At 43.3% G+C, this 15,333-nt stretch overlaps 1 protein-coding gene across 1 annotated transcript in view; it reads left to right on the top strand.

Annotated features, from left to right (window-relative positions):
- LOC112217390 (prolyl endopeptidase) overlaps window positions 1-2,563 on the top strand; it is a 58,995-nt gene extending 56,432 nt beyond the window's left edge. The window contains exon 15 of the mRNA XM_024377621.1: window positions 1,209-2,563. Coding sequence (XP_024233389.1) covers window positions 1,209-1,503 — 295 coding nt within the window. The 3' untranslated portion in view covers window positions 1,504-2,563. The remainder of the gene's footprint in view (window positions 1-1,208) is intronic.
- Window positions 2,564-15,333: the final 12,770 nt, after the last annotated feature.

The following is a 15,333-nucleotide window of genomic DNA, read 5'->3' on the forward strand; positions in this document are numbered from 1 at the left end:
AACTTTACGGAAAAGCACACCATGCAATAATCTGAGTACGGCGCTCAGAGCTCAAACCAGCCAAAGAACTATCCGCGATGTTGTGTAGTCAACAGAAGTCAGAAATAGCATTATAAATATTTACTTACCTTTGATGATCTTTTACATTACTGGTCATAGAAACATATCAAACGAAGTATAGAATCAATCTTTAGGATGTTTTTAACATAAATCTTCAATAATGTCCCAACTGGAGAATTCCTTTGTCTATAGAAAAGCAATGGAACGCAAGTTACCTCTCATGTGAATGCGCTTGACCAGCTCATGGCTCTCTGGCAGACCTCCGACTCATTCCCCTCTCCTTCACAGTAGAAGCCTGAAACAACGTTCTAAAGACTGTTGACATCTAGTGGAAGCCTTAGGAAGTGCAAGATGACCAATATCCCACTGTATCTTCAATAAGGGCTGAGTTGGAAAACTACAAACCTCAGATTTCCCACTTCCTGGTTGGATTTTTTCTCAGATTTCTGCCTGCCATATGAGTTCTGTTATACTCACAGACATCATTCAAACAGTTTTAGAAACTTCAGTGTTTTCTATCCAATCCTACTAATAATATGCATATATTTGCATCTGGGACAGAGTAGGAGGCAATTCACTCTGGGCACGCTTTTCATCCAAATGTGAAAATGCTGCCCCCTATCTCAATGAAGTTAACAAGTTTTAATAGCTTTAAACTGGTTTGACCTGTTTTCACCAGTCTGTCAGGGAAAGAGCAGGTGTTCTTAATGTTTTGTTATACTCAGTGTATAATCTCACAATACGGGCTGTCATGTGTTAGTGTGAAAATGTTTGTGCAGTTTCAGTTAAAACTTGAGTTGAGTTGATAAACTTGAGTTCAGTTAAAACTTCAGTTGTCCTTGATAAAGTTTCTGGGTGTATTTTAGCTCAAAAATAGAATCAAGCACACTGTCTTTTTATGGGTATGATTTTTCCTCATTGGTCAGGAACCCCTGTTTTTCTGACATAACCTTCTAATCATACATGATACATCATTGAAATGTACCTTTGGCCAAGCCAATCTAATTTTTGTTCAGATATGTTGTTCTGTTCACATCCCTATTTTTTGCCTGTTAAATGATGGTCACCCACATGTAAATGTGCATTGACTTTGACCAATGCCCCAATTCTCTTTTCTGTCCCCTGATGTCTCTCTCCGCTCCCGCCAGATACTCCCCGCTGCACAACATCCACGTTCCCGAGGGCGAAGGTGTCCAGTACCCCTCAGTCCTCCTCCTCACAGGTGACCACGATGACCGCGTTGTCCCCCTGCACTCCCTCAAGTATATCGCCACACTGCAGCACGTGGTGGGCCGCTGGGCAGGCCAGAGTAACCCATTGTTCATCCACGTGGACACCAAGTCGGGCCACGGTGCCGGCAAGCCCACCAGCAAGGTCATCCAGGAGGTGGCCGACACATATGCATTCATCGCCCGCTGCCTCAACATCTCCTGGGTCAAATGAGGTGGTGGAAGACCTCCGACACATACGCCTTCATCGCCCACTGCCTCAACATCTCCTGGGTCAAATGAGGTCCATGGAGCGCTGTGGTTCTAGTTCCCCCTTCTCTCTTTCTTTGTGGAACTCTTCCTGAAAGTATCTTTCTTATTTCACTGGTTGTCTTGTTGTCTTTATCACTAAGTTTTTATTCAACTGTTCCTTCCTCTAAACCTCTTTCTTTGTATATCTCTGACTGTAATCGATGTCAACACACTTGAACCTGTGTTTCTGGTCTGTTTCTCTCCCGCTCCGTTTCACAAATATGTATTAACCACCCCTCACTTCATACATGCTAATTGTCTATGTCCTCTTTCTCTTGTCTCTCCCCTCCCTTTCCCCCTCTCCACGCGTGTGCTTGTTTTGGGCATGCACACCAGGACAGCAGAAGTATACAGTTACCGCCCTGTCTCCATCCCTCATCCTTCTGTCCCCAGTACCCTACCCCGCAGGCGCCAGCCCCGGCACATAACCCCCCTCATAGCTCTTCCTCTTATTTGTCATCCTCCTCTGTATTATACTCCATGTGTATTTTGGTTCTGATCGGATAGCCCTTGTTTGTTCAATGTCGAGAGATAGGTGATACAGGGTAGGACTTAAAACACTTAGTTATCAGCCTAAAGGTCAAAGGTTAAGGCTGCAAATGTCATCAGTTTCAGTCATAAAATGAAACAGCCCCTAATTGGTGCAACCCCCTACACAATACAGACAATTGTATGTATTTATCATTTGGAGTGCATTTGGAAGGCTGTTGCTCAGTAAAATCACTAGGTAAATTATTTTAGCATTTAGGATTTTAACTCTTCACAGTGTTGGCGTGAATGGGTTTAGATTTAGGTTAATTTGTTGTTCTGTGGCCAGAAGGAGGGTAATGCAGAAAGAAAGTGTGTGTCCGTGTGTGTCCACATATCCTCTCAGACTGATGTTAATTTCTACCTCTTGACATGTGCTGATTGTTTATCAATTAAAGGGATATAAACAACTAACTGCAATGCCACAACTTCAATAAAAAAAACAACATTTTGAACAGTGCTTTTTTGTCCATTGTGTGACGCTCGTTACCTAATACGTAGCCAATAAACTCTTAAAGGGCAGGTAAAAACGCATTCGTCCTGTTTTTTTTATATTTCCACACTGAGGTAGAAATAACAATCAGAAATTATGATAATACCCTTTTTGTGTAGGCTGTTTTTTTTTAATCACTGGGAATTTCAGCCTTTTCTGGTGGGATGTAATTTTGTCCCACTGTAAACGCCTGTCGGGAGGAGTGGACCAAAGCAGTGTGAAAAGTGTTCATGATTTATTTTTATTATCAAAAAAACACTCAAACAAAGTAACAAAACAAAAGCGAACAGTTCTGTCAGGTAAGAGACAAAACAGAAAATAACTACCCACAAAACACAGGTGGGAAAAAGGGTACCTCAGTATGATTCCCAATCAGAGACAACGTTAACAGCTGCCTCTGATTGGGAACCATACTCGGCCAAAAACAAAGAAATAGAAAACTAGAATGCCCACCCTAGTCACACCCTGACCTAACCAAATAGAGAAATAAAACGGCTCTCAGGTCAGGGCGTGACACCCACCGCATAACGTCACCTGCGATCGGATTATAATAGACCAATTCATGTTTGTTTATTTGAATATTCCCCCCTAGTTTTGGTGCTGGTCCCGCCCAAAAGCAAGAGAGACTGTGCAGTATGGCTACCTTTGCAGTGTTTTCCGAACAATCACTTTGTCTGATTTGGCTGCGATTTAAAAAAAATCCTAATCAACTGCCAGAGAAGTCCAGTCGAACCTCATGTACAGCACACTTTGCAAATGAGGCTAAGTACACGTGGATTTCCCAGCAGCTCCAAGCATCGCATGGATCTTGAAATCGGCAGCAGCAGCAACCATTCATGAATTGTTAATGTAACGTGGTTCGTTCTGTGTTGTGAAATAATTAGGATACTGCCACAACTGGAGGTCTGCTTGTTGGATTTTTATTTGCCCTGCACACGAAGAGACAACGCACAATATGTTAACCCTTGGCTCAGTCACAGCTCTCAGGCACCTCGCTAGCTGAAGGTCAGGCAAAAGAGAACAATAAGGGGGTACGGAAAAACAGATAACCCGCGATGGGCCAAACCAAAATATACTAAACTTTTACAATCAAGTGTATTTATAATATAGATATGAAAAAGTGTTTGTACACAAAAATAACATTAGTTATGCAGCTGTAATTAAATAAAAAAACAGAATTATTATTATTATCAAATTATTAACATCCCCTCTTGACCTGGCTTATTCGAACTGGTCCTTGGTGCATAATCTAGGGGAACAACATCACACTGCTACATTACTATAGTAATGTTTATATTATAAGTAAATGACATGCTATGGGTTGCATGCTTTGTCACAATATTGTTTTGAATGTTCTCTTGAGGACTGATGCCCGAATGAACGTTCTACTAGTTACTTAATGGCATTCTCTGAGCTGCAAATCATTAGTAGGACAACCCTTTGCCATCACTGTGATGTCGCAAGATTGACTTTAGATTAAATATAACTTTAGCTAGCTAGTTAAGATTGCGGGACTGGACCGGATTCTAGCTAGCTAATGTTAGCATTGCTAGCTAGCAATATTTGACAAACTTTTCTAGCTATGGTGATTGCCATTTCTCTAAAGTCAATTTGACAATATGAAAAAAAATGGCAAAGTTGTTTTCTTCTAATTACTTGCCTGCTTCAGTAATGTCATCGTATTTCCAGTCCACTATAGGTCTCCTCAGATGTTAACTAGATTGCCTGCTACCAGTCTGTGAGCTAATTAATGGCAGCTCGCCTGTTGACTGTTGTTCAAGCTGCAGTCAGTCACCCAAAACGGACCAAGGTAGCCTACTTCGGTTTTATGAGGATTCTGTGTTATGCACTATAGCCCATTACCATATATGTGATTGAATATTATCTGCTGTTGGCTTGTGTGGATGTATGTATGTGTTATGCAACATAGCTGACTTGAGACATTGTTAACAGTTTCAGGGCCATGGGCCTTTCTCATGATGGAAAAATACAGAGTAGCATGAAGACAGGAACTGTGCAATGAGTTGGGGGGGCACATTCAGAGCGTGGGGTTGCGAGAACAAGCGGTCTTTTGTTAGATAACAGGAGCCAGGTGCGAGATACCGGTATCGAGCATGAGCGCATGGATGTTCTTCACAGCAACAGTTACATCTATCAACTGAAGCGCCAAGAGGCGGGGACCCACCTGAGCACCTGCAATAGGCTGAGCAAGTTTAAACCACTCCCAGCCTCTACTGTGATAGGCCAACAGACGGGTTGGAACTATGTCTATCTATCTATTCTGACATTTCATTTCTGACATTCTGACACATAAAGTGGTGATCCTAACTGACCTAAGACGGGGACTTTTTCGTAGGTTTTAATGTCAGGAATTGTGAAAAACTGAGTTGAAATGTATTTGGCTAAGGCTAAACTTCCGACTTCAACTGTACATATAAATATATGGATGAGCAGAGCGGCATAGGCAAGATGCAATAGATGGTATAAAATACAGTATATACATATGAGATAAGTGATGCAAGATATGTGAACGTTAAAGTGGCATTTTTAAAGTGACTAGTGATCCATTTATTAATGTGGCCAATGATTTCAAGTCTGATGTAGGCAGCAACCTTTCTGTGTTAGTGATGGCTGTTTACAGTCTGATGGCCTTGAGATAGATGTTTTCCAGTCTCTAGGTCCCAGCTATGATGCACCTGTACTGACCTCGCCTCCTGGATGATAGTAGGGTGAACAGGCAGTGGCTCGGGTGGTTGTTGTCCTTGATGATCTTTTTGGCCTTCCTGTGACATCGGGTGGTGTAGGTGTCCTGGAGGGCAGGTAGTTTGCACCCGGTGATGTATTGTGCAGACCTCACTACCCTCTGGAGAGCCTTACGGTTATGGGCGGAGCAGCTGCCGTACCAGGCGGTGATACAGCCTGACAGGATGCTCTCGATTGTACATCTGTAAAAGTTTGTGAGTGTTTTTGGTGACTGAATTTGGTGACCGAATTTCTTCAGCTTCCTGAGGTTGAAGAGGTGCTGCTGCTCCTTTTTCACCACGCTGTCTGTGTGGTTGGACCATTTCAGTTTGTCCGTGATGTGTACGCCGAGGAACTTAAAACTTTCCACCCTCTCCACTACTGTACCGTCAATGTAGATAGGGGGCTGCTCCCTCTGCTGTTTCCTGAAGTCCACGATCATCTCCTAGCTACACTGTTTGTATTCAGTCATGTTTCCGGTCACCTTGTCCTGATTAAAAGCAGTGGTTCGCGCTTTCAGTTTTGCGCGAATGCTGCCATCAATCCACGGTTTCTGGTTGGGGAATGTTTTAATAAACGCTGTGGGTACAACATCACCGATGCACTTGCTAATAAACTCGCTCACTGAATCAGTGTATTCATCAATGTTGTTGTTCGCCGCAATGTGGAACATATCCCAGTCCACGTGTTCGAAGCAATCTTGAAGCATGGAATCCGATTGATCGGACCAGCATTGAACAGACCTGAGCGCGGGTGCTTCCTGTTTTAGTTTCTGTCTGTAGGCTGGGAGCAACAAAATGGGGTCGTGGTCAGATTTTCCGAAGGGAGGGCGGGGGAGGGCCTTATATGCATCTTGGAAGTTAGAATAACAGGGATCTAGGGTTTTGCCAGCCCTGGTAGCACAATCGATATGCTGATAGAATTTGGGGAGCCTTGTTTTCAGATTAGCCTTGTTAAAATCCCCTGCTTCAATAAATGCAGCCTCAGTATATGTGGTTTCCAGTTTAAATAGAGTCCAATGAAGTTCTTTCAGGGCCGTCAATGTGTCTCCTTGGGGGGAATATACACGACTGTGATTATGATCGAAGAGAATTCTCTTGGTAGATAATGGGGTCGGCATTTGATTGTGAGGAATTCTAAGTCAGGTGAACAAAAGGACTTGAGTTCCTGTATGTTGTTATGATCACATCACGTCACGTTAATCATAAGGCATACACCCCCGCCCTTCTTCTTACCAGAGAGGTGCGCAGTGTGCGCGGTGTGCACGGCAGTGTTGCGATCTGCGCGAAGTCCGCTGTGTGCGTGATGTGATGTGCGCGGTATGCCAGTCTACTGATTTTGACCAGAAGACCGCTCCGTCTGCCCCTTCTACAGCGCCGTTGTTTTGGGTCGCCGGCTGGGATCCGATCCATTGTCCTGGGTGGAAGGCCAAACAAAGGATCCGCTTGGGGAAAGTCGTATTCCTGGTCATAATCTTGGTGAGTTGAAGTTGCTCTTATATCTAATAGTTCCTCCTGACTGTATGTAATAAAAGCTAAGAAAAAAAAAAAAAAATACTGCATAGTTTCCTAGGAACGCGAAGCGAGGTGGCCATCACTGTCGGCGCGGAACAGCAAGGTTCTACTGTTGGTTCACCTGACACTTGATGATTGAGTTGGAGGTGTGCTTGGCCACGCAGTCATGGGTGAACAGGGAGTACAGGAGGGGGCTGAGTACTCACCCTTGTGGGGCCCCAATGTTGAGGATCAGCAGAATGGAGGTGATGTTTCCTAACTTCACCACCAGGGAGCGGCCCATCAGGAAGTCCAGGACTCAGATGCACAGGGCTGGGTTCAGACCCAGGGCCTCAAGCTTAATGATGAGCTTGGAGGGTACTATGGTGTTGAATTCTGAGCTATAGTCAATAAACAGCATTCTTGAATAGGTATTCCTCTTGTCCAGATGGGATAGGGCAGTGCGCAGAGTGATGTGGATCAATTGGGGTGGTAAGCAAATTGAAGTGTGTCTAGGTTGGCAGACCTCTTGATTCTAGCCATCCCGGATCCGGGATCGTGAATACAGCCTCAAGCTCATTACCATAACGCAACGTTAACTATTCATGAAAATCGCAAATGAAATGAAATAAATATGCTAGCTCTCAAGCTTAGCCTTTTGTTAACAACACTGTCATCTCAGATTTTCAAAATATGCTTTTCAACCATAGCAAAACAAGCATTTGTGTAAGATTATTGATAGCTAGCGTAGCATTTAGCATAGCATTCAGCATGCAACATTTTCACAAAAACAAGAAAAGCATTCAAATAAAATCATTTACCTTTGAAGAACTTCAGATGTTTTCAATGAGGAGACTCTCAGTTAGATAGCAAATGTTCAGTTTTTCCAAAAAGATTATTTGTTTAGGACAAATCGCTCCGTTTTGTTCATCACGTTTAGCTACGAAAAAAAACTGTATCCAGGAGTGTAATTATCCCCGCAGCTCATTAGCATAACACAACGTTAACTATTCATGAAAATCGCAAATGAAATGAAATAAATATGCTAGCTCTTAAGCTTAGCCTTTTGTTAACAACACTGTCATCTCAGATTTTCAAAATATGCTTTTCAACCATAGCAAAACAAGCATTTGTGTAACAGTATTGATAGCTAGCGTAGCATTTAGCGTTAGCATTGAGCGGGCAACATTTTCACAAAAACAAGAAAAGCATTCAAATAAAATCATTTACCTTTGAAGAACTTCGGATGTTTTCAATGAGGAGACTCTCAGTTAGATAGCAAATGTTCAGTTTGTCCAAAAAGATTCTTTGTGTAGGAGAAATCGCTCTGTTTTGTACATCACGTTTGGCTACCAAAAAAACCCTGAAAATTCAGTCATCAAAACGCCAAACTTTTTTCCAAATTAACTCCATAATATCGACTGAAACATGGTAAACGTTGTTTAGAATCAATCCTCAAGGTGTTTTTCACATATCTCTTCGATGATATATCGTTCGTGGAAGTGTGCTTTCTCCTCTGAATCCCATGGGAAAATGCCTGCAGCTGAAGATTACGCACCAATTTAGACAAAGGACACCGGGTGGACCCCTGGTAAATGTAGTCTCTTATGGCCAATCTTCCAATGATATGCCTACAAATACGTCACAATGCTGCAGACATCTTGGGCAAACGGCAGAAAGCTTAGGCTCGTTCATGGCACATTCACAGCCATATAAGGAGACAATGGAAAACAGAGCCTCAAAAATTCTGCTCATTTCCTGTTTGAAGTTTCATCTTGGTTTCGCCTGTAGCATGAGTTCTGTGGCACTCACAGATAATATCTTTGCAGTTTTGGAAACGTCAGAGTGTTTTCTTTCCAAAGCTGTCAATTATATGCATAGTCGAGCATCTTTTCGTGACAAAATATTGCGCTTAAAACGGGCACATTTTTTTAATCCATAAATTAAAAGAGCGCCCCCTATATCCAAGAAGTTAAGGTAGAGGTGATATGATCCTTGACCAGCACTTCATGATGACAGAGGTGAGTGCTACGAGGCGATAGCCATTAAGTTCAGTTACCTTTACTTTCTTGGGTACAAGAACAATGGTGGCCATCTTGAAACATGTGGGGACAGCAGACTGTGGGAGAGATTGAATATGCCTGTAATCACACCAGCCTGCTGGTCTGAGCATGCTCTGAGGACACGGCTAGGGATGCCGTCTGGGCCGGCAGCCTTGTGAGGGTTAACACGTTTAAAGGTTTTACTCACGTCGGCCATGTGGACGAAGGAGAACCCACAGTTCTTGGTAGCGGGCCGCATCGGTGGCACTGCGTTATCCTCAAAGCGTGAGAAGAATGTGTTTAGACTGTCCGGAAGCAAGACATTGGTTTCGGCGACGTGGCTGGTTTTCCTTTTGTAGTCTGTGATTGTCTGTAGTACCTGCCACATACGTCTCGTGTCTGAGCCGTTGAATTGCGACTCCAATTTATCTCTATACTGACGTTTAAATGCCTTGATGAGTGAATAACTACACTGTTTATATTCTGCCATAATACCAGTTGCCTTGCCCTGGTTAAATGCTGTGGTTCTCACTTTCAGTTTTGCGCGAATGCTACTAGCTTTCCACAGTTTCTGGTTAGGGTAGGTTTTAGTAGTCACAGTGAGTACTACATCTCCTATACACTTACTTATGAACTCAGTCACCATATCCGTGAATGTGTCTAGATTATTTCCGCAAGATACTCGGAACATATCCCAGTTCACGTGATCAAAACAATCCTGAAGCGTGGATTCCGATTGGTCAGACCAGCGTTGAAAAGTACAAAGCACGTGCACTTCCTGTTTGAGTTTCTGCCTATAGGACGGGAGGAGCAAGATGGAGTTGTGGTCAGATTTGCCAAAATGGCCAGGCCCACCACAGGAGTCGCTAGAGCTCAATGACATCTCTGCCGGCCAAACCCTCCACTAACCCAGACGACGCTGGGCCAATTGTGCGCTGCCACATGGGTCTTCCGGTTGCGACAGAAACTGGACTCAAACCAGGATCTCTAGTGGCACAGCTAGCATTGTGAGGCAGTGCCTTAGACCACTGAGCCACTCGGGAGTCAGACAAACCATTTCTGTATGGACCTCGCTTTGTGCATGGGGGCATTGTCATGCTCAAACAGGAAAGGGCCTTCCCCAAACTGTATCCACAAAGTTGGAAGCACAGTATCCTATGGAATATCATTGTATGCTGTAGCGTTAAGATTTCCCTTCACTGGAACTAAGGGGCCTAGCCCGAAACGTGAAAATCAGCCCCAAACCATTATTCCTCCTCCATCAAACGTTACAGTTGGCACTATGCATTTGGGCAGGTAGGGTTCTCCTGGCATCCGCCAAACCCAGATTCGTCCGTCAGAAGTGTGAAGTGTGATTCTAGAAACCATTTCATGAAGCTCCCGACAAACAGTCATTGTGCTGACGTTGCTTCCGGAGGCAGTTTGGAACTCAGTAGTGAGTGTTGCAACCAAGGACAGACAATTTCTACGCGCTACACGCTTCAGCCCTCGGCGATCCTGTTCTGTGAGCTTGTGGGGACACCACTTTGTGGCTGAGCCATTGTTGCTCCTAGATGATTCCACTTCACAATAACAACACTTACAGTTGACTGGGGATGCTCTAACAGGGCAGAAATTTGATGAACTGACTTGTTGGAAAGGTGGCATCCTATGACGGTGCCACGTTGAAAGTCACTGAGCTCTTCACTAAGGCCATTCTACTGCCAATGTTTGTCTATGGAGTTTGAATGTCTATGTGCTTGATTTCATACACCTGTCAACAACAGCTGTGGCTGAAATTGCCAAATCCACTAATGAAGGGGTGTACACATACCTTTCTATATATAGTGTATACACTACCCGTCAAAAGTATTCGAACACCTACTCCTTAAAGGGTTTTCTACATTGTAGAATAATAGTGAAGACACAAAAACTATGAAATAACACACATGGAATCATGTAGTAATCAAAAATCTGTTAAACAAATACAAATATATTTTGTATTTGAGATTCTTCAAAGTAGCCTTGGCATTCTCTCAACCAGCTTCACCTGGAATGCTTTTACAACAGCCTTGAAGGAGTTCCCACATATGCTGTGCACTTGTTGACTGCTTTTCCTTCACTCTGCGGTCCAACTCATCCCAAACCATCTCAATTGGGTTGAGGTCGAGTGATTGTGGAGGCCAGGTCATCTGATGCAGCACTCCATCACTCTCGTTGGTCAAATAGCCCTTACACAGCCTGGAGGTGTGTATTGGGTCCTTGTCATGTTAAAAAAAAATAATGATAGTCCCACTAAGTGCGATCAGATAGGATGGCGTATCACTTTTTTGGTTACTACATGATTCCAAATGTGTTATTTCACAGTCTCAACGTCAACAGTGAAGAGGTGACTCCGGGATGCTGGCCTTGTTGCAAAGAAAAAGTCATATCTCAGCCTGGCCAATAAAAATAAAAGATTAAGATGGGCAAAAGAACGCAGACGTTGGACAGAGGAACTCTGCCAAGAAGGCCAGCATCCCGGAGTTGCCTCTTCACTGTTGACGTTGAGACTGGTTTTTTGCGGGTCCTATTTAATGAAGCTGCCAGTTGAGGACTTATGATACGTCTGTTTGTCAAACTAGACACTCTAATGTATTTGTCCTCTTGCTCAGTTGTGCACCGGGGCCTCCCACTCCTCTTTCTATTCTGGTTAGGGCCAGTTTGCGCTGTTCTGTGAAGGGAGTAGTACACAGGATTGTACGAGATCTTCAGTTTCTTGGCAATTTCTCACATGGAATAGCCTTAATTTCTCAGAACAAGAATAGACTGACGAGTTTCAGAAGAAAGTGCTTTGTTACTGGCCATTTTGAGCCTGTAATCAAACCCACAAATGCTGATGCTCCAGATACTCAACTAGTCTATAGAAGGCCAGTTTTATTGCTTCTTTAATCAGTACAACAGTTTTCAGCTGTGCTAACATAATTGCAAAAGGGTTTTCTAATGATTAATTGGCCTTTTAAAATTATAAACTTGGATTAGCTAACACAACGTGCCATTGGAACACAGGAGTGATGGTTGCTGATAATGGGCCTATGTAGATATTCCATAAAAATGGTGCCATTTCCAGCTACAATAGTCATTTACAACATTAACAATGTCTACACTGTATTTATGATCAATTTGCTTTTCTTTCAAAAACAAGGACATTTCTAAGTGACCCCAAACTTTTGAATGGTAGTGCATATATATATATATATATATATATATATATATATATATATAAAAACACAATTATTTGATGAAACATTTGCCTGCTATTAGCCTATAGAAATGCATTGAATAACATATTCATACATGGGAAAGCAGGGAAGTAGTTTTGAAGTGTCTGTCCTATATCTGAGAGGTATTGTCAAAGACGCTAGTCACCCAAGTCATAGACTGTTCTTTCTGCTATCGCACGGCAATCGGTACCGGAGCGCCAAGTCTAGGTCCAAAAGGCTCCTTAACAGCTTCTATTCCCCCAAGCCATAAGATTGCTGAACAATTAATCAAATGGCCACCCGGACTATTTACATTGACACCCCCCGATTTGATTTGATAGGAAAGTTATTACAATGAAATGACCCGTATACCTTTGACGTGAAAATGCTCTATTCACCCCCCGATTTGATTTGATAGGAAAGTTATTACAATGAAAGGACCCATATACCTTTGACGTGAAAATGCTCTATTCACCCCCCGATTTGATTTGATAGGAAAGTTATTACAATGAAATGACCCGTATACCTTTGACGTGGAAATGCTCTATTCACGTCCATTGCTTTTTCGGCCAGGTACCGGATAACCGCGACACTTGGGTCGTAGAGCAAAACGGAGAACATCATAGTGTTCGTGAGTCTCTCATCTTTCCATTAGTGTGTACCGAAACCGTTCGGGCACTACAGACATTTTCGTGAGAAAACCGATTTCCTGTTCTGACAAACACAGCTGTACCTCTGCCACCTTCCACCCCATATGCGGAAGGCCAACATCGGCGAATGCGGAGGGTTGAGACTTGATGAGACGCAGCCCTTGCAAAAACAACAGATATATCTAACTTTAACAGACATTTTGATGGGAATTTTTGTATTGTGATAATTAGATTTCCGCACGGGCGCTGACATAAACTCTGTTCATTTTTTTGGAAAAACTATTATAGTAGATCAAAATATATTCACTGTTACAGAGACATTAGTAATATAGGGATCAAGGAGGCTGTCAAACCTGGTCCTTTTATCAAGGTAAGGGGAAAAGAAGACATGAATGAAGATAAACTGAAACTCAAGCCAGCCTTGTTCTCAGATACACAAAATATATAGTTGTGGGGATTTAATAGCATAAAACAACAGTACAAAACATTTATCCTATTACCGCCATTATCCCTGACTCTAGACTATAACATATATATATATATATATATATGTATGTATATATATATACACTGCTCAAAAAAATAAAGGGAATACTAAAATAACACATTCTAGATCTGAATGAATGAAATATTCTTATTAAATACTTTTTTCTTTACATAGTTGAATGTGTTGACAACAAAATCACACAAAAATTATCAATGGAAATCAAATTTATCAACCCACGGAGGTCTGGATTTGGAGTCACACTCAAAATTAAAGTGGAAAACCACACTACAGGCTGATCCAACTTTGATGTAATGTCCATAAAACAAGTCAAAATGAGGCTCAGTAGTGTGTGTGGCCTCCACGTGCCTGTATGACCTCCCTACAACGCCTGGGCATGCTCCTGATGAGGTGGCGGATGATCTCCTGAGGGATCTCCTCTCAGACCTGGACTAAAGCATCCGCCAACTCCTGGACAGTCTGTGGTGGATGGAGCGAGACATGATGTCCCAGATGTGCTCAATTGGATTCAGGTCTGGGGAACGGGCGGGCCAGTCCATAGCATCAATGCCTTCCTCTTGCAGGAACTGCTGACACACTCCAGCCACATGAGGTCTAGCATTGTCTTGCATTAGGAGGAACGCAGGGCCAACCGCACCAGCATATGGTCTCACAAGGGGTCTGTGGATCTCATCTCGGTACCTAATGGCAGTCAGGCTACCTCTGGCGAGCACATGGAGGGCTGTGCGGTCCCCCAAAGAAATGCCACCCCACACCATGACTGACCCACCGCCAAACCGGTCATGCTGGAGGATGTTGCAGGCAGCAGAACATTCTCCGCGGCGTCTCCAGACTCTGTCACGTCTGTCACGTGCTCAGTGTGAACCTGCTTTCATCTGTGAAGAGCACAGGGCGCCAGTGGCGAATTTGCCAATCTTGGTGTTCTCTGGCAAATGCCAAACGTCCTGCACGGTGTTGGGCTGTTAGCACAACCCCCACCTGTGGACGTCGGGCCTTCATACCACCCTCATGGAGTCTGTTTTTGACTGTTTGAGCAGACACATGCACATTTGTGGCCTGCTGGAGGTCATTTTGTAGGGCTCTGGCAGTGCTCCTCCTTGCACAAAGGCGGAGGTAGCGGTCCTGCTGCTAGGTTGTTGCCCTCCTACGGCCTCCTCCATGTCTCCTGATGTACTGGCCTGTCTCCTGGTAGCGCCTCCATGCTCTGGACACTACGCTGATAAACACAGCAAACCTTCTTGCCACAGCTCGCATTGATGTGCTATCTTGGATGAGCTGCACTACCTGAGCCACTTGTGTGGGTTGTAGACTCCGTCTCATGCTACCACTAGAGTGAAAGCACCGCCAGCATTCAAAAGTGACCAAAACATCAGCCAGGAAGCATAGGAACTGGGAAGTAGTCTGTGTTCACCACCTGCAGAACCACTCCTTTATTGGGGGTGTCTTGCTAAATGCCTATAATTTCCACGTGTTGTCTATTCCATTTGCACAACAGCATGTGAAATGTATTGTCAATCAGTGTTGCTTCCTAAGTGGACAGTTTGATTTCACAGAAGTGTGATTGACTTGGAGTTGCATTGTGTTGTTTAAGTGTTCCCTTTATTTTTTAGAGCAGTGTACATATATATATATATATACTGTGCCTTTGGAATGTATTCAGACCCCTTGACTTTTTACACATTTTGTTACATTGCAGCCCTATTCTAAAATTGATTAAATTGTTTTTTCCCCTCATGAATCTACACTCAATACCCCATAATGACAAAGCAAAAACTGTTCTTTAGAAATGTTTGCTATTTTAAATAAATACATAACATTTTACATTTACATAAGTATTCATAGCCTTTACTTTGTTGAAGCACCTTTGGCAGCAATTACAGCATTGAGTCTTCTTGGGTATGATGCTACAAGCTTGGCACACCTATATTTGGGGAGTTTCTCCCATTCTTCTCTGCAGATCTTCTCAAGCACTGTCAGGATGGATGGGGAGCATTGCTGCAGAGCTATTTTAAGGTCTCTCCAGAGATGTTCGATCAGGTTCTAGGCTGGGCCAGTCTGGGGTTTTCATCAAGAATATCT

This window comes from Oncorhynchus tshawytscha, linkage group LG18, assembly GCF_018296145.1.
Source record: "Oncorhynchus tshawytscha isolate Ot180627B linkage group LG18, Otsh_v2.0, whole genome shotgun sequence".
Classification (NCBI taxonomy): Eukaryota; Metazoa; Chordata; class Actinopteri; order Salmoniformes; family Salmonidae; genus Oncorhynchus; species Oncorhynchus tshawytscha.